Source organism: Periplaneta americana, chromosome 8 (genome assembly GCF_040183065.1).
Source record: "Periplaneta americana isolate PAMFEO1 chromosome 8, P.americana_PAMFEO1_priV1, whole genome shotgun sequence".
NCBI lineage: Eukaryota > Metazoa > Arthropoda > Insecta > Blattodea > Blattidae > Periplaneta > Periplaneta americana.
The window spans coordinates 121,758,395-121,785,240 of record NC_091124.1 but is presented as its reverse complement, the minus strand read 5'-3'; the positions used below and the strand labels follow the sequence as shown (position 1 = coordinate 121,785,240).

The 26,846-nt window shown below is 35.7% G+C and overlaps 1 protein-coding gene across 2 annotated transcripts in view; it reads right to left on the bottom strand.

Annotated features, from left to right (window-relative positions):
• The window catches only part of LOC138705008 (interstitial collagenase-like), a 52,829-nt gene extending 27,790 nt beyond the window's left edge, over positions 1-25,039 (bottom strand). The window contains exons 1-8 of one of the 2 annotated variants that reach the window (XR_011333535.1): positions 24,882-25,039; positions 24,658-24,793; positions 18,697-18,795; positions 9,414-9,719; positions 6,029-6,180; positions 5,499-5,598; positions 4,787-5,062; positions 3,180-3,355 (exon numbers count right to left, since the gene is read on the bottom strand). Coding sequence is in view for 1 of the 2 variants with exons in the window: in XM_069833544.1 (XP_069689645.1) it covers positions 3,180-3,355; positions 4,787-5,062; positions 5,499-5,598; positions 6,029-6,180; positions 9,414-9,719; positions 18,697-18,795; positions 24,658-24,793; positions 24,882-24,959 (1,323 nt within the window). In the remaining variant the exon portion in view is untranslated. The remainder of the gene's footprint in view (positions 1-3,179; positions 3,356-4,786; positions 5,063-5,498; positions 5,599-6,028; positions 6,181-9,413; positions 9,720-18,696; positions 18,796-24,657; positions 24,794-24,881) is intronic. The other variant, XM_069833544.1, reaches the window with a different exon arrangement.
• Positions 25,040-26,846: the final 1,807 nt, after the last annotated feature.

Below are 26,846 nucleotides of genomic sequence, written 5' to 3'. Positions count from 1 at the left end.
TGTACTCCCTCGAGCAGTCCCTGGGCTAGTCCTCTTCATCTCGTTTCTAAAAAGAACGGAGGATGGAGACCCTGTGGGGATTACCGTCGTTTAAATGCTACAACTATCCCTGATAAGTATCCAGTTCCTCACATACATGACGTAACTCAACGGCTAGACGGTTGTACCATTTTCAGTACTCTTGACCTTACCAGAGCCTATCACGAAGTACCCATAGCTCCAGACGATCGCGCCAAGACAGCAGTAATAACGCCCTTCGGTCTTTTCGAATTCAACGTCATGACCTTTGGATTACGTAATGCTGCGCAGACCATGCAACGTCTAATGGATAGCGTACTTCGTGGACTTGACTTCTGCACGTGTTACATTGACGACTTATTGATAGCATCGAAAGACGAGGAACAGCATGAACAGCATCTTCGTCTTGTTTTCCAGAGGTTGCGTGAACATGGACTTTCTATTAACTTATCCAAGTGTTCTTTCGGCGTCAGTGAAGTTAACTACTTATTCTACACAATCAATAAACATGGTGTTAGGCCGCTTGAAGATCGTATTAAGGCAATTGCAGAATACCCCAAACCTAAGACCATCGCCGACTTGCGCAAGTTTCTCGGTATTATTAATTTTTACAGGCGTTTCCTCCGCAATGCGGCGCAGATACAAGCCCCGCTACATATTCATCTTCACGGTGCAAAAAAGAATGACAAGCGTCTTATTACGTGGAATAGAGAGGCTGAAGAAGCATTTGAACTATGCAAACAACAATTAGCAAAAGCAACTCTCTTAGTTCACCCACGGGTCAATGCTACTCTAGCTCTTCGCACGGATGCTTCTGATCTTTCTTCTGGTGCTGTGCTCGAGCAGTACAATTTCGGTCATTGGGAACCTTTGGGTTTTTTCTCTAAGAAGCATACCAATGCGGAAATTAAATACACCACATATGCTCGTGAACTGTTAGCAATTTACAAAAGTCTTAAGTATTTTCGTTGTATGGTTGAAGGACGAAGACTGATTATCGTAACTGATCACAAACCATTGATTCACGCTTTTAATCAAAGTGCAGACAAAGCTTCGCCTAGGCAGCTCCGTCACTTGGATTTCATTAGTCAATTTACGACGCAAATCGTCCACGTTAAGGGTGCAGACAACACTGTAGCAGACTGTTTGTCACGTATAGGTGTCATAGACATGCCGACGCTAATATCCGCAGATGAACTCATGGCTGCACAGGCTGCTGATGAAGAACTTCAACATCTTCTTCAATCTAATTCGACCAGCTTAAAATTAACAAAAATTCCGCTGACTGAATCAAAGGAAGAAATTTACTGTGATGTTTCGATGCAGGTCATTCGACCTTACATCCCATCTTGTCTTCGCAAGAAAGTTTTCGATAACATTCACAACCTGTCTCACCCTAGCGGTAAAGCAACTAAGAAACTTATACAGCGCAAGTTTGTTTGGCCTAGAATGAATAAAGAAATTATGCTGTGGGCTCGTATGTGTCTTCAGTGCCAGAGAAGTAAAATAAGTCGTCACCACAAAAATGTGCCCGTACACATTCCTATGCCAAGCGCGCGGTTCGCTCACGTATATATAGATATCACTGGTCCGCTTCCAGTTGTCAAAGGTTTTCAGTATTGCCTGACAATGATTGATAGATTCACAAGGTGGCCTGAAGCGGTCCCGATATCTGAAGTTTCTGCAGAGACTATTGTAGATGCATTCTTCAGGACTTGGATTGCGAGATTCGGCGCACCTGCCACTATTACAACAGACAGAGGCTCGCAATTTGAATCCGCTATTTTTCGAGCGTTTTGTAATCTCATTGGTTCTACAAGAATACGCACGACAGCCTTTCATTCCGCCTCAAACGGCATGATAGAGCGTTGGCATAGATCATTGAAAGCCGCTATCATGTGTCACACGGGATCTAAATGTTGGATCGATATCTTACCGGCTGTCCTACTTGGATTGCGCTCAAACATCAAAGAAGATTGTGACGCTTCGCCCGCAGAAATGGTTTACGGAGCGACGCTAAGACTTCCGGGAGAGTTTTTCGTCGACGACAAAACCGAACTGTCGCAGCGAGCCTTCGCTGAAAAACACAGACAGTTAATGCGCACTGTCAGATCGACCCCCGCTGCTCATCACTGCAACAGAAGAGCTTTTCAGCATAAGACACTATATACGTGTACGCATGTCTTTGTTGGTGTGGCAACTATAGGATCCCTTGTACCACCGTATGAAGAACCGTATAGAATTCTTCGTAGGATATCTGACTACGTGTTCGAAGTCGATATTCACGGGAGCCCTAAAACCATTTCCACAGAAAGACTTAAGCCAGCTTTCTATGAAGTCTTCTCTGAAGATGATGGGAACAAGACCTCCGATCATCAACGACCAAGTTCTTCAAATCCCCCACCATTCAGAACTTATCCTGGTGCAAGAAAAGTTTCGTGACTCAGCGTCACTGGGAGGGGAGTACATGTAGGGCTCTGAGTTCTGCAGTCACAACTGGCCTACGTCTATGTTCATGATACAAACGGAGTGGGCTATGGAAATTCTGCTCTCCTTGGCAACGGTTTTGTTGTGAATTGTTTTGTATCTTTCTGACGAGAAATAAAAACTGTTCTTGAGTTTCACTTAATCAGTATATTGTATTTTAGCTACAAGGCATTGCTCACTACTGCCATCTGGCATGCATCTAGCGTAATATTTGTAATGTTGAGATGGTAAAATAATACATTTGAAGACAGTTGTATTTTCGTATGTCAATTAATATTTTATTGTATTGGAGTACTCCGTTACTTCTAATCTTTATATACTTTCTTCTAATCGTGTAATAGTCAATTAAATCCCACTCGAGTTTTGATTTTCTCTAGATAAATCAAAACGTCTAGTGAGATTACTGTTGATAAAAAGTTTGTGTCACCTTCATGACAACGATATATTACGATAGACACAATACTAGTTTTAAAGATTTGCCTCGTTTTAACCGTGACAACGCTTTTTAGTTCTTTTAAGTATTCTGGTTATTGTATTGTGTTCGTGTTCAGTGAAAGATTTTAGATAAGGGCGCAAATAGCCATAGTAGCTGATGCGCCCTTTTTAAGCCCCACCATCCACTCGTTGTAAAGACGTGAGAAAATATCAATTTGTAGTACTGGATACTGACTTACCATTTTGGTTTTGCTGTTGTAGCGATAGTAAGATTCATCACTGAAGAAGTAGAAATAGCCACTACGCATGAGCATCACATCATCCAGAATCCCTGAAGTTACATGGAATTCTGACATGTGTTTAGGATAAGATTTGTCCAATTTAGAATTTTGTCTAGCTTTCCAAAACTCTTCCCCTGTAAACAAATAAAACAATTTATTATAAAACTATATTCACCATTATTATTATTATTATTATTATTATTATTATTATTATTATTATTATTATTGTTATTACTATCACCACTATTATAAAATCACGGTGGAGTAATGGTTATAATTGCCACCTTGTATTCAGGAGATCTGAGGTTCGATCCCACAGTTGATTTGGGTGCTTAGTGGTTTCTTAAGTTCCTCCAGGCGAATGCTAGGACAGTAGGTCTACCAATTCAAAGGCCCAAGACCCATCTCGTTCTCAATTCTAATTAATTCTTCACCATCGCTTCTCATATTATCATCACACAAGCTACCGAGATAAGCCTGCCACTCATTCGCGAAAATATAGTCACCGACAAAATTGCTTCTGTGAGCGTGACGGAGAATGGTTGCTTCCGAGGTTTTCCCCAGTCGTGGGACTGAAGCCGAATGGTCTATGGCGAGTCCTCGACATCAATCCCTTTCATTTGATTACTTGGTTGGATTTTTCCGAGGTTTTCCCCAACCAAAAGGCAAATGCCGGGTAATATTTTGGCGAATCCTAGGGCCTCACTTCATCTCACTACATCTCGCCAAAATATTGTAAAAAATTGCACAAAATTTTTAAAATTGTAGAAAATTACTAAATTGTAAAACTTGAAAAATTGGTAAAAATTGTAATTGTAATATTGTAAAATTTTTACTTGTTCCACATTTTAAAGCTTCATTGCTCATGTAAGATCTATGCAATAAAAATAAATGAATGAATGAACGAATGAATGAATCACGGTAATGTTGAGAAATCCGGGAAGAAAATTACTGTTGTTGCCATTATTAAAATTATGTGAATCAAACTTTTATGTGGTACACTGTGTTTCACTTTCTCACTATATGAGAATCAGAAAGAAAACAATGTTGCATAAAACAGATTTACACATTTTCAGGAAAAGTAGGTCCTCAGATATTGAGAAAGTATTTTTTGCCATCTACCCTTCTGTTGTGCAACTCATGCTTCTAAACTACTGGACGCCAAGCGCTCGTACTCAGTATTTACAAGCAAATAATCTTGAAGCATGTATGTGAAGCACCACTCATTTGTGATTATTTTTATCAGCATGAACAGGGTTTACATGTAGAGATAACAGATCCCTTTTATTCGAATGAGGAGAAAGTGTGTTGTGTAATAATATTTGACAATGTATCTATCATTCATGGCATGATCTTGTGAATGTACATAGAACACATAAACCTCAACTGTTGTTTAATATATTATAGTTGTGTGGACCAGTAAAGCCCATGACAGCTTAGAGTCTGCATCACAATTCTAAGACTTGAAGTGTGTTCTTCTGTCTTACAGTAACCTACTACAATTTTCAGTTTTCTAAAAAGCAGGATATAGTAGTTCGCATATCTCAAGCCTTCTTCTTACTTACCTTTAAAAAAATATAACTCTGAATTTTTGTACCATGTCACAGCGTTCACATCATTTGGAATTCCTGGCCATTCTTTGGCGATGAGCTTCGGATGTCCCGGAATTGGGCGTTTATGGTCGTACGCCCAGAATTTGTCACCCTTAAAGAAGTAAGTCCTGCCTGACGGGGTGCAAGTTGCCGCGTCGATATTGTCGGGCAACTCGGGCCAGCGAGTTTTGATGTGACGCGGATACCCACTTGCAAAGCCATCCGGCCCCAACTTCCAGAAGTATTTTCCTGAAATATACCAAACAAGAAGGACTATTTTGACATTGAGATGCACGTGTGTAAGATATTCCACAGGAAAGAAAAGTGTTAAGCAGCACCAATAAACCAACACATGGCAGCAGTCACAATTAAAAATCTTCAATTGAAGCAAGTGAGCAAAGAAGACAAATGAATCCTATAGATTCAAAATACCTTGAATCCAGTTCCACAAATTGAAGGATTTTGACAGTAACTGGTGGCAAATAGAGGGAATTTTCAACGTAACAGTGACTCTTAACAAGGCTTTTGCTTTAAATTCAGTGGCTTTTTGGATTCAAATTATATAAATCATCAGAGTTCATTCTTAGCAGACAATATGTGGGCATAACTCAATGATGAACAAAATGGTCTTTAGGGGGGTTTTCAATCGGAGTATTCAAATATAGGAAAGTTAGTTCCTACTTACCTTTCAGTATAAAAATGTTTCCATTTTGGTTCTCATAGATAGCATCAAATGTAGAATTCATACACAGATCAGGAGGGTTATCCTTCTTTTCATATAAGTGCTAAGGACAGTAAAAACAACACCTTAGAATTTTTAATGTCAGCTGAAGTACATTGGATTTTAAAATAGATGTTTTATTACCAGTACTATCTGTACTGTGCCAGTATTATCTGTACTGTCTATTGTAATTAGGGCTTTGCCCTGTTATAGACATAAACAAATAAATAAATAAATAAATAAATAAATAAATAAATAAATAAATAAATGAGTAAATAAGTAAGTAAATAAATACGTAAATAAGTAAATAAATAAATAGTAAGTAAATAAGTGAATGAATGAATAAATGAATAAATGAATGAATGAATGAATGAATGAATGAATGAATGAATGAATGAATGAATAAATAAATAAATAGTTCTGAATAGCTTCTGACACATCTTTTGTCTGATATATTTAATTTAATTTCATAGGTAATGTAATAAGTGGCTTACTTGTACTCGCTTGATGTCGTCATCGTGAAGAGTGAAGTCAGATCTATAACCCCTAGTTAAATTTGCATGCATAATTGCTCCTATTACAGCAGAATGTCTTAATCCTATAGCATGACCAAATTCGTGCACTGCCACCAGAAACAGATTCTGACCTGTAAGTAGAAATATTTTAATTATTTCTAAGATGCCTTGTTTCTTACAGTGTCATCTAGCATGACAGAGATGGGTGTACTATTTTTTAATAAAATGCTTCTAAACAGTTATTCCGAAAAGACAAAGTATATGATTATGTCTCGTGACGAAAATATTGTACGAAATGAAAATATAAAAATTGGAAATTTATCTTTTAAAGACGTGGGAAAATTCAAATACCTGGGAGCAACAGTAACAAATGTAAATGATACTCGGGAGGAAATGAAACACAGAATAAATATGGGAAATGCCGGTTATTATTCGGTTGAGAAGCTTTTATCATCCAGTCTGCTGTCAAAAAATCTGAAAGTTAGAATTTGTTCTTTATGGTTGTGAAACTTGGACTCTCACTTTGAGAGAGGAACATACTGTAGGTTAAGGGTGTTTGAGAATAAGGTGCTTAGGAAAATATTTGGGGCTAAGAGGGATGAAGTCACAGGAGAATGGAGAAAGTTACACAACACAGAACTGCACGCATTTTATTCTTCACCTGACATAATTAGGAACATTAAATCCAGACGTTTGAGATGGGCAGGGCATGTAGCACGTATGGGCGAATCCAGAAATGCATATAGAGTGTTAGTTGGAAGGCCGGAGGGAAAAAGACCTTTGGGGAGACCGAGACGTAGATGGGAAGATAATATTAAAATGGATTTGAGGTAGGTGGGATATGATGGTAAAGACTGGATTAATCTTGCTCAGGATAGGGACGAATGGCGGGCTTATGTGAGAGCGGCAATGAACCTCTGGGTTCCTTAAAAGCCAGTAAGTAAGTAAGTAAGTAAACAGTTATTCGAAAATTCATGAACTAACACAAGTACAGCACGGTATGTACTAAAGATCTATGCTTCAAATACAAATATTCTCTTTGAAAACATTCTTTCTAAATAAAAAAAATATGAATGTGACTTAGGCCTAACAAATATTTTATAAGAAACATAATCGTAAGTTCATTGACCGGAGTGTAGGCCTAAACATTACTTACGTGGATTAATAAACAAATAAAATACTATTTTCGCGAATCTGTTTAACGGTAATTTTTTCTCAATTAGTTATGATTGATCAGGATTTGGATTACATTTCCCTGCTTCATTCTTTGCTGAATGTTTTACGTTACAGTTATATTCAGTGAAGTTAAAAGGTGATATCGTCTTCGGTGGTCTATAGTTTACCATTTTGACCTTAGATCAGAGATTTGCGGGTTCAAACCCGATATTTGAAGAGCGATGTAATATCTAGTACAGCTTTCTCCGAGAGGAGAGTAAAGCTGTGAAGCCCTGTTATAGAAGAGCGGCACCTAAAAGTACTCTGTCTCTGATGAAGGACTCCAGGAAAAATATGTCCGCTAGTTCCCGCTCATGTTTATAATTGCAAACTTCTACCTCTACTGAAGATTTGTAGGCATAGCGTACTCAGTCACACTGCTCTGCGTCGACTTCCCATGCGAGACACTCGGTGATTCAACATGTAGTGTTGGGTAAGGTTTCTCGGGGTAGTCCCGTTTCCCTTGCCATTCCACTATTTCATAGCCGTCCTTATCACTTGTGCAATACCACCTTCTACGGAGTCTATACAGTTAATGTTCCACGTAGGGGGAATTCCTAGAATTGGGGCCAGAACTTCTGTACAATTAGAATAGCAAGAAGAAAATAAGAAACTGAAAAGTGAGAGATTTTTAACATTTAAAATGTTAATTTGTTCAATTAAATTACTATGCTTACAATAACTTAGAACTTTCACAAGTTATTCTTGTGTACATAGGCCTATAATATTTTCGGGTGTTGACATTACTGAGTTAAACAACGTTTTGAGTTTCACTGTCTGCAATGATTATGAAAATGGCACCTTATAGGTCTACACTAGAGCAGCAAATATTTATTGTGCAATTCTTTCAAAGTTTTGAAGTATGAGAAACATACAAAATGACGTAGGTCAAAGTTACATAAATTCTTGCTTAACAGATTAATTGCTGATTAATATTTGTTACTTATAATGAAACTAACATGTCTATTCTTGTTATTACCATTAATTTCTCTAAATAAAATACAAAATTTTAGTGGCAAAATCTCATTACATTAATATTCTCATTATATTTTTGGATTTATATTTTACTTCCTATAACATAGTTCTAGTAAACTACTATTAAATTAATTCTCATCATTTTAACCAACCAGCTATCTCAACTTAATTTTAATTCTTTACATATTGAATGTAGACTGAATTGAATTACATTAGTTGATAGATTAAGTGATTACTTTTTTTTATAGGTTTTATCTCAGTTTAAATAAACATGTACTAGTCGTTAAAACTTAACTGAAGAATATTGCTGGAGAATCTTTTTAGTGTATTGTAAATATTCATAAATTTAAATATGTATGTTACTATTGTATTTATTAAGGCCCTTTGAGTGGAAAAGAAGGCATGATGGCCTTGACTCTGGCAGTGAAAATAAAACATCCTATTCTATTCTATTCTATTCTATTCTATTCTATTCTATTCTATTCTATTCTATTCTACAAATAATAATTATAAAGGGCATTTTAACGTCAGGAATCCTTTCCTGAATAATTTCATGAATATGGTGCAAAATAATGGCGGGCACTTAACTGTTCGTCATTCACCTATATGAAGACCACTGATTTACTGACAGAATCGTTGCCCTGGCTGTGTCATAAGCGACTGATCTTTGCTACACCCGCGATGAGATGACGGAGAATTTTTGGGATGCCACAGAAGAACCGAAGCTCCCGGAGAATGTCTCTGTGTTGCCTGGACCACGGGCTCGCTCAACGCAAGCTATAAATCGGGGGTACGCCGGGAATCGAACCCGGGACCACAGGATTAAAGTTCACAGCTCCAGCCACTAAACCTCGTTAACAGTTGAAAAAATTACGCATAGGAAATTTTCCTGAGTTGGTCAACAATGAGGAAATATTACTTAATATTTTGCTATGAAGAAACTCTTAATCATATTAAGACAGCTGTAGAAGACGAGAAAAGATGGTTTCCCTGGATAAGGCCAGAGATGTTAGTGGCCGTACATAACAAACGTTGTTTGATTTTTTTTCTCAACCGCTATGGTTATAACGACCTAGCGTCTGAATGAGATGGAGAATAAAGAATTGATGAATTAATGAATAAAATAAACATATAGAAATCTGGTAAAATATTAACAATAGAATAACCATATTACCGGTCGTAAGTCGAACAGTCCAATTTTCGTCATCATCGAAATGTACCATTCCATTTGTGGGTTCTCTCGCATGCCCAAGAACGCGTCCATTCCCGTCAAAGGCACATTCGTCGCCATGGTTTCCTTTAAAAAATGATAGATTTATGTCCGCATTATCGGAAACTTTTCTGAAAACTAAGTCTGTAACATTTGACCAGACTGAAAACGCCATTGCAATATCTTCATCCACTGCTGCCTCTGTCAAATTTACATTCTTCGGGTAGTGATGTATTTTATATGTAAGTTCCAATTTTGACCAAGGAGTACCTGAAAGAAAGGGAAACATTAGTACTAGAGTAACATATTTATTAACGAACTGGAATAAGGATTTTGTTTAGTATAACTGTTTAAATAAATGATGTAAAATAGCTTAACGAGGATATTAATCACGTTAAGTTCAACATAAAAAATTAGATACAATGGAAAAAGAATATACATATACATACATACATACATACACACATACGAGCAAATGCTGGGTAACTTTCGGTGCTGGACCCCGGACTCATTTCACCGGCATTATCACTTTCATTTCATTCAGACGCTAAATAATTTAGATGTTGATACAGCGTCGTAAAATAACCCAATAAAATAAAAAAATAAAAAATACATACATACATACATACATACATACATACATACATACATACATACATACATACATACATACATATCAGAAATGCCTGAAAATTACTTACTACATCTAGGTCTATTTAGGACGAGCAGAAGCGAAGAGGCATACTGGTACTGTAGTTGACTCTTAGGCCTACTGGTAGTGCAGAGAAAGAAATTGCTTTCATGATGTGTTTGCTTGTGTGCATTTGAGGATTTTACTCTACTTTTTTATCTTTGAACGGACTACGTCCAAAGTCTTTACTGTGTCATAGAAATGTTGTGACTCTAATGACTTGTATAATCACCAATGTCCAGACTTCTAACATTACATTACATAACAACTTTCGGCTGAAGTCTCCAGTAAAACTAATTGTATAAATATTTATGATATATTCTGCTTTCAATATAAGGCTGTTTCAGTGAGTTCTAAATTCATAGAGACTATAGAATCAGAAGATTTGCAACGTACAATAAGAATAGGCCTAAGTTGTTAACAATGACATATATGTGAGTACGTGGGTTATTATGCGCACGCGCAATGTATGCCATTGTTGTAAATATGGTGCTAAGGAATGCTGAAGATCGTGCTCTTGTGGTGGAAACATTAAAAAAAATGCTGACTCAGTTGTCATTACACAACGATTATTTCGTCGACATTTTAATATTCCAGGTCATGGTGCCGTTCCTAGTAGGAACAATATGAAGTTATCGATACAGATCTTCAGATCAACTGCTTCACCACGTCCTTTACACAGTGTGAGAACACCACGAAACACCGAAAGAGCCGGTCAGGCAATAGTTCGTCGCTCAACCACAAAACACGTTGTGCTTTAGGTGTATCACGTAGGTACCAGTTTGAGAAGAATTGTGCATAAAGATTTAAATTTTCATTTTCATCCCTACAAGATGGTTGTGGTTCAAGAGTTAAATCATCGTGATAAACCAAATGTAATTACATTCTGTGAACACTTTCTCAATGTCTTTACTGATGGAATGGTCCTATTAATGAGTAATGAAGCACACTTTCATTTAAATGGCACAGTGAACAAACAAAATGTGCGTTATTAGTCTGATAAAAATCCACAGCAGCTTCATATGCGCCCTCTCCGTAGCCGTTTAAGAGGTGTGCTATTTAGAAAATAAGGTCACGTTCCCAAATGATCTGTTAGCAGGATTAAAATTTTAATTTCTATCTTATATTGTTAATTTTGTATCTTAAAATCGTCAGGTTCCCATGACCAACTCAGGAGTACAAATAGGTAGTTTTCAAGATTAGGCTCGCGGAGGGAAGATTATCCAAACACATTAGGCAAATAAAAAAGTAAGGCAAGAATGTAATATGAGTCCATATCTATTGGATATTAAATATTAATGATATTTTAGATAATTCTCATTGCCCAGTCGCATCCAACAAAACGGTAACGGGGATACTATTCGCGGACGATTGTGTTATTGGTTCTTTTTCGATTATTAGTCTAGAAAATGCTATTAATGAAATCGCAAATTACTGCACGAAATGGGACCTGAAAATAAGCGAGAGAAAAATGAAAATCCTAGTTTGTAAAAACAGAAGTATAGTGAGTGAAAGAGAGAAATGGCTTCTGAGCAATAAGTCGATTGATTGCACTTATAAATTCACATATTTAAATGTAATATTGGATGGGAAAGGTAATTGGATGACGCAAAATGAAGCGGTATTTAATAAAGAAGGTGGTACACTCACAGCGATAGACAAATGCTTGAATAAATGACAGAATATAGAGATTAAAAATATGTTTAATATTTATAGAGCTATTGTAGAATTAAAAAATATTGTCTAATATAGAAATTCGGTTTAATGATTTATTGATAGAATTTCATCTAAATTTTGCAAACGATTTTAGGAATTCCGTAGAACGCTTCTAACCTAGCCGCTAGATTCGAAATGGGGGTCAATAGTCTTATGGGCATAATAATAGTAAGGAAAATAAAATTCTTATGTCATATTATTGCGAAAGAGGACATAGTACCATTGAGAAGAAATGTTTGCATTTTCTTAGGGACACGAATTTTAAATACAATTGGGTAGTAGATTTGAAGAAAAAGATGAATCTGAAATGAGCATGGGATGAAATTGAGGTAATACATAGCCTACATATGTAATTTGTAAGATCATAAAAGAAAGATTAATGAAATTACGAGATAAGAGTTACGTATATCAAAATTTTGAAGTGATAATGGACAATAAGTAATTTTAAGTGGGGTAAACATAGGTAATTTCGGATAATTTCATGAAAATTAATTTAAAATGCAAATGTGTAAATATATCCTTATTCCGATTTTTTCATCTAAAAGACGATAATTTGCTGTACAAATCTAGACACATAAAAGATTGGACACGTTCTTGAAGAAGTGCCAAAAACCACCATTACAACTTAAGCTAAAAGGTTGGTTATTTCGTGATAACCTTGGTAATTTCGTGACATTACATTAATAATTTCGTGAGAGGTAGAAGAATTGTGTAAATATTCATTAAAATCAAATGAAATACTCATTTATTGTTACAAGACTTCAAACATAGTAATTCCGTCCAATATTCATAGCAAGAAAACATAGAAATACATATCATAATAAGAATGAAATCAAAGTAAAAATTGAAATTGAAAAGGCATTTTTTTGCCCTGAAAGGGTGATCACTTTTATTACGGAGTTTACTATAGCCTATATTACTAGGGTAACTCCAAAAGTAATGCATAACATTTGTTTAAACATTATATTTTTATCCTACAGCTTTGCTATTTCACAGAATGTAGATACATTCTTTAGGAACAAAATGTCACTTTTCCACATAATCGCCGTCCCTTTCAACTGCCTTACGTAACCTAGGAACGAGGGCCTGTAGACCAGCACTGTAAAAGTCTGGACCAACACGTCTGAGCCACTCTTTAGCAGCGTGCACAAGTGAGTCACCTTCTAACCTCGTTCCGCGAAGAGATCCTTCAGTTTACCAAAGAGATGGTCTTCGCACGGTGCTAGTTCAGGACTGTAAGGCGGGTGTTTCAGTGTTGTCTATCTGAATTTTCTGATCTGGTCTGTGGTCTTGTGACTGACATATGGCTGTGCGTTGTCGTGCAATAGCAGAACATCCTGCTTCTCCCGATGTCGTCGAACACGATTCAATCGAGCTTGAAGTTTCTTGAGAGTTGCCACATACGCGTCAGAATTAATGGTGGTTCCATATGGCATGATGTCCATAAGCAAGAGTCCTTCTGAATCGAAAAACACGGTAGCCATAACTTTTCCTGCCGAAGGTGCACTTTTGAATTTCTATTTCTTTGGTGAATTTGCATGATGCCACTCCATTGTCTGCCTCTGTCTCCGGTTCAGAATGGTGGAGCCATGTTCCATCTTCTGTCACAATTCTTGCAAGTAAGTCATCTAGCACTTATCATTGACACTTAGCATGATAACAAATCAAACAGATGCTACCACTGAACCCACTGCGTCCCCCTTTTCTTTTTTGTTATCACATCTTATCTTCAAATTTCTAAAATTCGTATTGTAATACAATTGTTAAAATAGTATAATATGTAACGCTTAATACTCAACAAAATTTCGCCTCAAACAGCTAAGATTTCTATCAGTAAAGCTAAGCCTATATGTCGACTACAGCTGCATCTAAAATTCCAAAAGCATTTCCTAAAGTTTCATTAAGATATAATAAATCTTTGTACCAAATATCATATGCCTACCTTTAGTAATAAGCCTGTAATATAATTACAAAGATCCACAAAATTTGTACGCCTGAGAAGTCGACGCTAACTTGCTCTCTCCAAACATAAAAGCTCACTGAAGCAGCTACAATAGTGACACAAAGCGTAGCTGTATGTTTCTGGAAACTGGACAACATATGCAATCCCTTGGCGGAAATTTGAATCTCGTAACACCATTGCTTAATTCACGAAAGAGCAAAGAAAAAGTATCACGAAATAACCACTGCCACGAAATTACCAATGTTTACCCTACATAAAAACGGAATGGAAACAAGAAGAATATGTAAGAATAAACTATAGGAAAGTGACTAGCCTCATGGGCTAGTGGACAAAGCTCCTGACTACAGTTCATGAGGTCCCGGTTAGAACACAGGAATTTTTCCTCAATGTTCCCGTGTTCGCCAATAGTCTGTAAATTAGATTAGGCTTAAGTTTAAGACCTCTCCTGGCACTTCATCATCATAATCATCGGGGCAGCGTAACTCCGACTCCCAGGCGCCGCAACCTCAGAAGGGGGTTACAAATAAACCATTGCCAGAAGAGAAGACCAGAAATGTTAAATGACAACCTGGTGGCATTAGAATAAAAAAAATAGGGAAGTGAGGGTAGGCTTAGCTTGGTGGAGGTTAGGAATATGGAAATTGAGAAACAGGAGGAGTAACGTAGAGAAGAATATCTGGCACCTCTGCGATATGGAAAAAGATTCGTTTCATTTAAAATATTACAATGTGAAGAAAGAGACAATATAAGAAAATAGCGGTTAGACAAAAATGTTTCAGTATTAATAGATATGTATTCTGTAAGGAAATATGTATTACGTTTAATATAAGCGAGTTGAAAAAATTCTTGTTGACGGTGAAGTTGAAATGGGAAGAGAAAATTATTGATCTGATCTTGTACTGTGTGTATGTTCTTTTTTCCTCATTAGATAATACATGAGTATAGGAGAGTAGTTGTACTTAGATATTAGTTAAATTAATGTGTTATATAAGAAATGTAAATATATATATATATATATATATATATATATATATATATATATATATATATCACAGTTGTATGAATACTATTAAAATAATATAATTATAAAAATTAATAAAATTCAGACATGTTTCGGAGACTGCCTCTCCATCCTCAGTGACTTTATCACGACGGCTGGTTCAGGTGATCGACCGCGTTGTAGCGTAGCTTAAAGGAAACTGAGTCTCGATCACCTGAACCAGCCGTCGTGAAAAAGTCTCCGAAACATGTCTGAATTTTATTAATTTTTATAATTATATTATTTTAATAGTGTTCGTACAACTGTGATATATATATTTTTTTACGTTTTCTTATCTAATCCATGAACATTGTTTAATTGGCCCAATATATGTGGTTTGATTAATGTGTTATGTTTAAAAATTTTGTTTACTAGATTAGTTTTATGATATTACTGAAGTGAAATTTCTATAGGAGCTACGGGTGCATGTCGTAGAAGAACATATATTTAGGCCAGACAATAGTCAGCCAAGATGGAAGTAGCAGAAAAACATACGACTTGGCACAGCAGAATAATTGTGAAGTAAGGTAGGGAATATAAAATTGGAACAGGTCTGTCTTACAGAAATATGATGGATGAATAAATATTCTATTATATTCTATCAAGGCTGTTTTATTACTGTTGCCTACATCTTCGTAAATAGATATTCCTTTTTCGAAAGTGAAGCAAGTTCCCATGCAATTTTTGCTATTGTAATTATTACATAAATGTAGAACAGGGATGTGATACCTACTAGTATTTCAGAGCGCAAGCTTTTTAAGCTCTATCCATAAGCGCAGAGCTTTTCTTTCTGAGACACAAGGGTGTACAGCACATACAATGTTGCAGACCATGACAGAACGCAAGCGATATTACAATACAGATTTTAATGATAAGTAGAAGGTTCAGTTTTTATATAATGAACATGGCGGTGAAGTACAGTGTTTAATAAGTAAAAAGTATATACTATATTTGTAAAAAAAATGTCAAACGTCAGTACGAAACACAACACAACACAGATATAGACATTATTCTGGAGAAGAGAGAAATTTATTTCTGACAAGAAGTAATGCTGAAAAAATAAGAAAACCCGCGTTTTTTTTATAATCGTAATTATATTTGAGACTGTTTTAAATGACTTAACCATATAATCATATAGGCCTATGGCCATACATGCGGTGCGTGAGTTGAGACGAAATTTTTTTTGTTTGTTTTTTTTTTATGTTTTCTTGACTTTAAAATTTTAAGCAGTTTACTGAATGAAAAGCTCCTTGCACAACAGTTATCGTCATATTAGTCTGAAACTTCTCAGAGAGATCAATTAAATGTTGATAAATAAAATTTAACTAGCATTTGCATGAAATATTAATATTAAGTTTTTTTTTGGGAATATTCATATTGCACTTAGATTAAATATGCTGTAATGGTAAATTCATACAGTTTACAAATTTATCGTGTCTCACTATTTAGACTGATCTCCGAAGCTAATTAATTTTTATTCCCATGACTATTTTCAAGACTTTGAACAAATATGAACTAAAAATTTTGAAAACTTTGACGCAAGGAGCCTTTTAGTGATTTCAATATAAAATATATTTAAAAAAATATATAATTTCAAAACTATTAGACTTAATGACACCAAATTGTGTACAGATTATATAGTATTGTAGATCTGTTTATATAGGTTAAATTTCACAAATTTTGGCCGAAAATTATGGAAGTTTTAAAAATCATACTATCCCCTTAAATGATTGACCCCAAAAATTACGATGGCTCTTCAGCAGCATCATTTAATCAATTTGTTTGTTTGTTTTTTTTTTTTTTCGTGTTACGTGCATCTCACAAATCACTCTAAGAAAACTCATTACATAATCACGACTGGAGAGTAAGGACTACATTTTCACAATCACACAATCAATATACTCTATTTCAACCTATATTGTCGTTATTATTTTTTTTTCAAGAAATGCTCAAAAGTACTTAGAGAACACACACGTCGAGCAGGTAGAACCTATTAGTTTCTCCTAACCAATGAAGTGAAGTATTTACATAATAAATAATTGCTTTTAACAAGAAAATGGTTTACAAACAATTAACTATTCCTATTTCCTTTGCGATTTGTTTATATATGTACATGTATATTAAATAACTGAGTAATTAGCTCTATTACAAGGCCAGAAATTTAGTAACGCAAGTTATTGTAATAATCTTTATTCGCTGCATGTGCATGTACATCCCTTATATCTACTTTACGACGCTATGTAGTGGATGCGCTATGCGCTCGTGATCAAGGTCGAGCTCTTCTACCGTGATTGGGAGCTAATATCGTCTCATCCCTGATGTAGAGAGTGCGTCAAAAACATCTGATTAGCGCTGCTATGGTAATTGTCACAGTGTTCAAAACTATCTAGAGTTCAATTGAATTGGAGTCTGTTCAACACTGCATTATTGAAGTGGAATTGATTATTACACAGAGTCCGTTATATTCGTAGTTATGCACTGAGGTTTCCGACTGCAGTTTCTTACACGCAATGAACCTAATCGCAATATCTTGTTATTGTATCAAAATGGTGTGAAGAAGGGCCCGCAAAGGATTCAAATCCATGAGGACGTCTACGTTCGGCTCGCACGCCGAATGTGGGATGGTTACGGGAAGCTATGTCTTCTAGTCAAGTCGATGACAAGCTGTTGGCTCTTCATTTGCATGACAATGTGTTCGTTGATTATTGCACAAAGATTTAAACGTCCGCTCTTACACGATTCAAGGAACACAGGAACTTACGGAGTAAGACAAGGTGACAATTTTTTAACTCGATGAATTATTGCAATCGCAAAACATTGAACATGTTGCTGATATCAGACGAACGACTTTCATATATGTGGTTATGTTAACAAGCAGAAATTATAGATACTGCATACCAAGAACAGTATCACCATTCCTACACAGTGAAAATGTAACGGTGTCATGCATAATTTTCCTTCATAAATTAGTAAATTTATTCGGCTAGATTAGCAACACCATCATACTTAGGCAGGGCAGATCATATTAGGAAGTTTAAATGTAGAAAATAAAGAACAGACGTGGCAAAATTTTCCTTTGTTAACCGCACAATAGTAGACTGGAACAACTTACCTGTGGCATCTTTCAGGGTGGTCCTCTCAAAATTAATACATTTAAGGAAAGGTTGAGAAGATTAGACTGAAAATGTAATAATTGTAGATGCAGTATAATTATCGAAGTTGTGTCATGTAATTAATTAAGTTGATATGTAATTAATTAAGATTATATGTATTTAAGTTGATATGTAAATAAATTAAGGTGATATGTAATTAATTAAGATGATATGTAATTAATTAAGGTGATATGTAATTACTTAAATTGGTAATAGTTGGGTGAAATAGGAGTACTTACAAGTTAGGTTTACTTTTGCTTATTGTTAGGCGTTATTATAGAATAGATTTTTTATAGTCCTAGGTGTATTGCATCTATTTATTTATAGTTAGAAGTTATTGTATAATTGTATTGGTATTATTGTATATTATATATCACTGCCACCGGGTGTATACCTAATTGTAGTGTTAATAAAGACATACATACATACGTACATACATACATACATACATACATACATACATACATACATACATACATACATACATACATACATACATACATACATACATACATACATACTACTTTTTTGAGATTTACTTGATTTGACACACCTTAGTTGAGTTCTTTGTCGGGATCTTCGCCAGTAATTTCCTTTTGTCGTGTAATTTTTACTAAGGATGTAAACATCTTGCTAGTTTTAATATTCATAAATTATTCATCAGGACACTTACAAAATATACTCACCGTAAGGTTCAAATGTGGAGTTCATGTTGCGAGGCAAGGTGTCTTTCTCCCCGCAACGAGGCTGCTGCATGGCCTCGTTTGTTGCTTCATCCATTATTCCTGTACAAGTAAATGATCATTGCACTGTCACATACCTCTTTAGGAGATCTTCCTTCAAATGTAAGGTTATGAACGTGTATTCAGTATCTAGTAAGCCTACGTATAGCGCCAGTTGAAGGAAATATATGTCTACAACAGTACAGTATTACTATAATCACTAGTAAGTTACCATAATGGCAATAACTTTCTTTCTTACTCTACTTAACCTTCACCTTTATCCGACTTAAGCCACTTCTGGTAGGAAAGGGAGATTAGTTTTATTGTACGCTACATATCTCGCAAAATATGGGTCTTCCTACTCATGGGATCGGCATGACGAAAGGCCACCGCGGAGACATCAGGATAACCACAAAACAACCGAAGATAAATATCTTTCATTGCCAATGCCGGGAATCGAACCTCGAACCACTTGGTTGGCTATATCCATATCTTAGCTACAACGGCAGACCAATGACAGTAACTAAGAAATAATAATAATAATAATAATAATAATAATAATAATAATAATAATAATAATAATAATAATAACCAAGCAAGGTGGTTCAGAAGTAAAACAACATGCTCGCATCCGGGAGGTCCCAATTTCAAATTCTCAGTTGGGCCAATGTGGTCATAGTTTTTAGTAGTTTCCTCGTATCACAAATAAATTGCAATCTAGGCCTAGTTATTTGAAAGGCATATCCGAAATTGGTTCCCAAATCCATTACAAACATAGATACAGACCCTGATTCTCAAGAACTGAATACATTGTTGTACGCGGTGGACATGTTTCCAGGCTACTTAGATAATTATGACCACTGTGTGACAATATAAACTGAGTTAATTAACGAACGAATGAATTATATATACATGATGCCCCCTGTTGGGAAAAGGCCTCCTGTGTTGGGGGTAGGACTCCCTTCACAGGGGTGGCTAATGGGTACTCGCTTGGTGGGTCAATCCAGGCGAGTTTGCATAGTTGTCGTAGATACTGTCGTGGCACAGCTGTTATTTACTCTGTTAATCTTTGGTCATTTTATGCACACAGTATGAAAAAGGCTTCATATGTTATAAGGCGAGGTACAGTAGTGGCAAAAAAAAAAAAACCGGACTGACCCCTGCAGCTGATTTCAGAGTCTTGTTCACTCCAGAGCACGATAGACTGATAACTAAGACTTTCGTGGTTCGAATCCTGCCTGGGAAGGAAACTTCTTTTTTGTTCCTTATTCAAATTTATTCCCAATACTTTTCGATTGCAGCGATATTTTACTTCTTAATTAACTTATTACTCTCAGAACATGAATTTTACCAGCGAAGAACAAAATGGTTTCCAGAATGGTTTGTGCTGAAGGCTATTTCATTTTAAAGCCTTCAATTGGAAAACATGAAGAATTTATTAGAACAACTCATACGATATTTGTTGATTATAAGAAAGCATTTGATCGAATTGATACGAAGAAATTACTACAATGTTTAGCAGATGTTGAAATTCCAAATCAAATAATACTTACAATTATTTTCCAATTATACAAATCTAACGTAATAGCAGTAAAAATAAGAGCAGAATTATCTGATTGGAAGCCGATAAATTGAGACGTAAGACAGGGCTGCCCTTTATCATCTATCTTGTTTTAACATTAATATTAATGCCATCATTGGACGCTGGAGACAAACGGTTCATGGAAACATTCATCTCAATAATAATAATAATAATAATAATAATAATAATAATAATAATAATAATAATAATAATAATAGCATATTTACTTCTTATACGCAGATGTCAAAATTCTTCTCGCTAACACAGAATATCAATTAGGCCGGGTGCACTCAGAATCAGACGCGACGCGACGGTCGCGAGCAGACACGTGTCGGAGAGATAACATCGAATGACTGCTAGAAGTTCGTCGCGAGGAGACTGATAGCTGCAGTGTACTGCGGATGCGTTAGTAGTGGCTATGATTACACGCTTTCACTATCTACAAATACTGCATTGTTGTGTAATGCACATTATTCATAATGGAGCTCGATGCGGATAAATTTATTGTTTTAGTACAGGAAATATACGTTCTATAAAATCTTTGAAACAATATCACGACAATAATGTGGTTTCTAAAAATATGGAAGAAATTGCAAATGAGATGAAAGCACCAGCTGGATAATAATATTGCTAATAACAATAATTTGTAATAGGCCTACTTCTCTGCTCTATACTATCACTCATTATTGATTTAATATACTATTTTTCTTTATTGTGAGTCATGAAGTAGTCATAAACATACAAAATGACGTTTGTGTACTACATTAGTAGTATTTAATTTTTAGATTCATTCAATCCTATATATTTTTAGGCGTATTAGGCATTCTTAGGAAATAATAACCAAATACAATAGAATTTCTCATATAGACAGTCTTCTTTCATTGACGCCATTTTCTAGCCTATGCCAGTTTTCCAAACGTACACAGCCAGCAAATCAGTTGTCGCCAGCAGACAGTTTTAAGCTGTCGCGAGGCGTTGTAAAGCAAAACGCTACGTCTCGCCTCGCCGCGTCGCGTCGCGTCGCGTCGCGTCTGATTCTGTGTGCACCTGGCCTTACAGTACTCGATTCACCATATTAATATTATTGAAGGAGATTTTAACATTGAAATCTCAAAAACAAAAACAAAAGCCATGGGCTTTCAAGAAAAATTATCTATTCGAAGCAAAATTTGTATTGACCATTCAATATTGGAACAAGTTAACTCATTTAAATGTTTAGGTTATACATTAAAATATTTTAAAGCATGCGATTTCATACTCAAAATTCAAAGTTGTAACAGATCTTTCAGAATTATCAACCAAATTTTCAGAACGATGAAGATTAAAAAAAACACAAGATTGAAGGCTTATATAGTTTTGGCAAAGTCTGTCCTCTGTTATGGTAAAGCATGGGCCATACGAATCCAAGATGAAAGACTCATAACATCTGCTGAAATGAGATTTTTGAGAATTGATGAATATAGGCTTTTAGATTATAAAATGAATGAAGTAATAGTTAATGAACTTATAATAATCCCTATAATCTGATTATCTCCGTGACTATAGAGAAAATTGATTACAACATATCAACAGATTGCAACGTTCCAGGATACCAAAACAGATGCTCCGGTACTTCCCCAGAGGAAGGAGTAGGCCATTCCGAAGATGGTGAGAGACTGCAATAGACCACTAGGCCTATTAAGTTACATGACGGGCAGATGAACAACAACAACAACAACAACAACAATAATAATAATAATAATAATAATAATAATAATAATAATGTATGCTATTATCAGGCAGCGCATTTTCGTCCCAAAACAAGTTAGGAAAATTATCGATTAGTATATAGGCTACTGGAGTTTTAGAATTCAATCTCTGACCCTAAATGCTTACGTCAGGACGCTACAAAAAGGTATAACCTAGCTTCGGTGCATAATGGAGCATGACAACTGTAAGTGAGATTGCTACTAAATTGAATGGTCTCTCCAGCTACTTTTTGACCATATCTTCATCGATCAAAACTTAAAATGGAATTTTCATATTAACTACTTGTGTCTTAAATTACGTAAAACTCTATACAAATTTGTTCAACTGTGTCGCTTTATGCCAGTAAAACTATTGAAAACAATATTTTTAGCCCTAGTTCGGTCTATAATACAGAATGGAATTATAGGATGGGGTGGATTATCACAGAGTACCATTCGCCCATTAATATTACTGCATAAAAGAATTATTAAAATATGCTTAAGAAGAAAACTTTATCATCCAACTCATCTCATACATAAAGAATTTAATGTTTTAAATATCAAGCAAATTTATATGTATACTATTTTGAATCACTATCATAAATATCAAGTTAAATTTATATCATCCGATCATGCCCACAACACAAGAGATACAATATTTCGCTTCCCATCATTGAATCAAAATGTAAGACTGAAGCAGGTCCAATGCATAATTCTAATTACTGTCCAAGATTATATAATGATTTTATAAAGAGGAATCCTAAACCAAAATTATTAAACAATGCATTATTAAAAAAAAACAGGTGCCTGAACTAGTTTTTAAAATTAGAATCATGTAAATTCTTATTCTTTATTTTTTTTCTGTCACTTTAACAATGTTGTATTCTTAACTTAGTATGTTTATGTATAGGCTATGGCAACGTTTCTCAAACTTTTTTGAAGTGGGGACCACTTTTTAAATTCAGAACAATTCCGCGGACCACCTTACTCTTGTTCCCTTCGAAAGCAAATTTATAATTTTCGTAGCATATTTTAATACTAGTATACCTATATTTTAAAATCGAATTAAGGTTCGGTACTTTGGTTCTCTGTTATGAATTCGGGTGGTCCCTGGCTGGGTTACAGGCGCGGCGCCAGATGTGCAGGGAAAAGATGTCGAGAAACACCACGTGTATAATGCTTTAAATCCCTCTTTTGTTGCTGAGAGCAGAGCGGGAAGTCGATAGATGAGTAGGATAATGAATTTCATAAAATGTCAGTACTGGGAGAAAAAGTGAAATTCGATTGTCATGTGTTATTTCCAAACTCTGAGATTTTAAGCTATAGTGTGATACGCAGTTCGTTTGAATTTTATTTTTTCTTCTGTCTTTTTTTGAAGGATCACAAGGGCAGACCTCGAGGACCACAGGTGGTCAGCGGACCATAGTTTGAGAAACGCTGGGCTGTGGTACCGTTTTGTTTGTTTGTTTTTGTTTTTTCTTATTCTTTTTAAACCTTATGTGTAATTACATTTAACAGTTTTAATCAGATTATTATTATTATTATTATTATTATTATTATTATTATTATTATTATTATTATTACTGTTACTATTATTATTTTATTATAATTTTTTTCTATCCCGTTTTCATTCTTGGTCACACCCGACCTCAAGCATCTTGCTTTTTCGGGTGTGACCCAGTTACCTTGTGTTTATACAATAATTTGTAATATGTAGACTATTTGACTATGAGATTTGTAATCAATTTGGAATTTTGAAGAATATTCATATACGAGTATTACAATAGTTTTGTAAAATGTTTGTTATTGTATGTAATATTTGCTTGCAATAAAAATCTTGTAATCTTGTAATAAACGCACTAACACTTCGAAACTAGCTTTGTACAAAATATTAGTGTTACATATTACAAACAATATAATTATCAATAATAATACTGAACTAGTATATACAATATATATTACAGAACATAATAGTAAAGATGATACACACTAACTGTAAATACTCCATATACAATATATACAATTAATTCATATCTTTTACTATAACTGCCAGTAAAAATTTGTTTAAACTAAGAAAATGTTATTTCCTACGCTACATGACGTTACAGGGACAAGCTAATCATGATAATAATAATAATAATAATAATAATAATAATAATAATAATAATAATAATAATAACAAAAATCAGTATACAAATTATCAATATTTACATTTTACACAGTATATACAAATAATTCGTTTATCAAAACCTATCCCGTTGTAGTGAACGAAAACATTATTATATTCTGAGGTTATGAATGCAAATCTTTTACGAACATCACATAAAATTTGTTTAAACTAAGATGTTGTTCTTCCTATGTCATAATATGACGTTACAGGGGCATATTTATAATACATTACAGCATTGTTATTTAATTACCCCATGCGTGCCTGCTTGCAATTCGACCTTGCTTATGAATCCACGTGACGTGATAGATGTAGCTACCAGAAGAAGCTACTCGATCCGCTATACGTTTGGGAACGAAAATGCGCTACCTGGTTATTACGTACGTTCGTGAGTTGTTTAGAATCTAAGATTGAGTTAGTGTACATTATGTTAATATAATTGGATTTACCTGTGGCTGGTAAGCCATAGTAGGTCTGTAAGTCTGTGATGGCCTCCTTATACATAGTGTCCAGCCTATCAGATGGCAGTTGAGATCCGGGTTCCATTACCGCTGGATCTAAGTAACCAAACCGAGTCAAGAACTTCTGTAATGAATCATATAAAGGAGCACATTATATTGTGGAATGATTCGTTATTTTTTAGTGAGCTGTGTTTACTGCCCCGAGAACTTACCTTCGTATTGTCACTGAGTGGTGCGCTGGACACACCAAGGATGCAGCAGACTGTGACAACAAAGCTCAGCATTGTCATTTATTCAGAATCAGCTGCTGACTGGGAGGCTAACATTCTTATATATCTAGCTTACTTATCTGTTATCAGTAATCCCACTGAACTTCCTGTGCGCGACAAACGACACACTAGGAAGTCAATGTGTATCGCTTGGAAATTACTCTTGAGGGCGCGTGGCTAGAGAAACCGAGCTGCGGTCGTTGACGTTTACCGGCACCACTAGAGGAAATCCCACACACGCATCTATCCTTCTCCGTACTACATTATGAAGGAAGTTTATTAATAATTAAAGGTGGATTCTCGAGGTTTTTAGTAGCTTTTTTTACGACGCTTTATTAACATCTCAGGTTATTTAGCGTCTGAATGACATGAAGGTGATAATGCCGGTCAAATGAGTCCGGAGTCCAGCACCGAAAGTTACCCAGCATTTGCTCATATTGCGTTGAGGGAAAACCCCGGAAAAACCTCAACCAGGCACTTAACTTGCCCCGACCGGGAATCGAACCCGAGCCACCTGGTTTCGCGGCCAGACACGCTAACCTTTACTCCACAGGTGTGGACAAGTGGATTTTTTAGATGTGAGCGTCAAGTATACATATTATTATTATTATTATTATTATTATTATTATTATTACTACTACTACTACTACTACTACTACTACTACTCACTTTCAAAATGTACAATAGGCCTATGCATGGGATATTCGGTTTCCTGTTTTTGCAATAAATGTCTAAGAACTATGATGAAGGATGAGTGGAACAGAGAAAAATTCTCTCCGGCACCGGGATTTGAGCCCGGGTTTTCAGCTCTACTTGCTGACGCTCTGTGCAGTAAACCACACCGGATTCCCATCCCGATGTCGGATTGAATCCCCTCAGTTTAAGTTCCACCTCTTGGGTTCCCTCTAGTGGCCTACCGGCGGCAAAATATTCACTGAGCGAAACAAGCATACTGAATCCATGACGCAGCCTCACATCGTGGATACTCGCCCTTATATACGGTGTATGTCTTTTTTGAAGCAATGTAAGAAATTCTAGCACAGCTTCGGATGACGCATATGATTCTTTGTCATACTTGGCTAGATTTGTGCTGGTCTAGAAATGATTGTAAAGAAGCAAAGCCTTGCGGTGGCTGAATGGTCTGCCTTCGCCTACACACAGGCGGTTCGGGTTCGAGTTCCGATCACGCATAGGATTTTTCATTGAAATCTACTTAGTGACATTTATGGGTAAGGTCGCATTTGAGTTTTTTTTTCTCGATGTCCTTCCGTTTCCCCACTTTAGGAAATGTCATGCCAATATGAATATTTTTGGAGGTAGAGCTGAATTACCTACCAGTCAAATGAGAAAAGAGGTACGTTCATTCAAAGTAATGCAATATTAGACATTCAGCGCAAGAAACGGATTTCCTGGAGTAATTAATAATGGTTCCATGTGCCCGTACATGGCTGTTGCGCGCATGAAATACATCCATGCGAGTGAAGACTAAAGTAGGGGAGATGGAGGCAGGTTGGCTACAGACCCACCTGGCACACAAGTTTTATTTCGGTAGTTATGCGATGGATTGCAGCACCACGCAGACAATATGATCCCTGCTTTACAAAGCATGCTCCATGGAAGCGGCAGACTTTTGTGGCAAGCGATAGAAGAAGGAAGTTATAAAGTTGTTTTTTCAGCAAGATAAGTAAATTTTCACCGTCTCGTGATTATTTTTTTACAAGGTACATATGTAATATTAGATGAACTTTAAATACATAATTGGAAAATACATTTAATTGGCTCTGTTTCGTGTTCATTTCATTTCGATCATTCATTACTCTAATTCGCAATTGTAACCCAAAATCAAATATCTACATGAGAGACAAGTTGGCACAGTTGTTAGGGGGAAGATTAGCACGGTGTTTAACC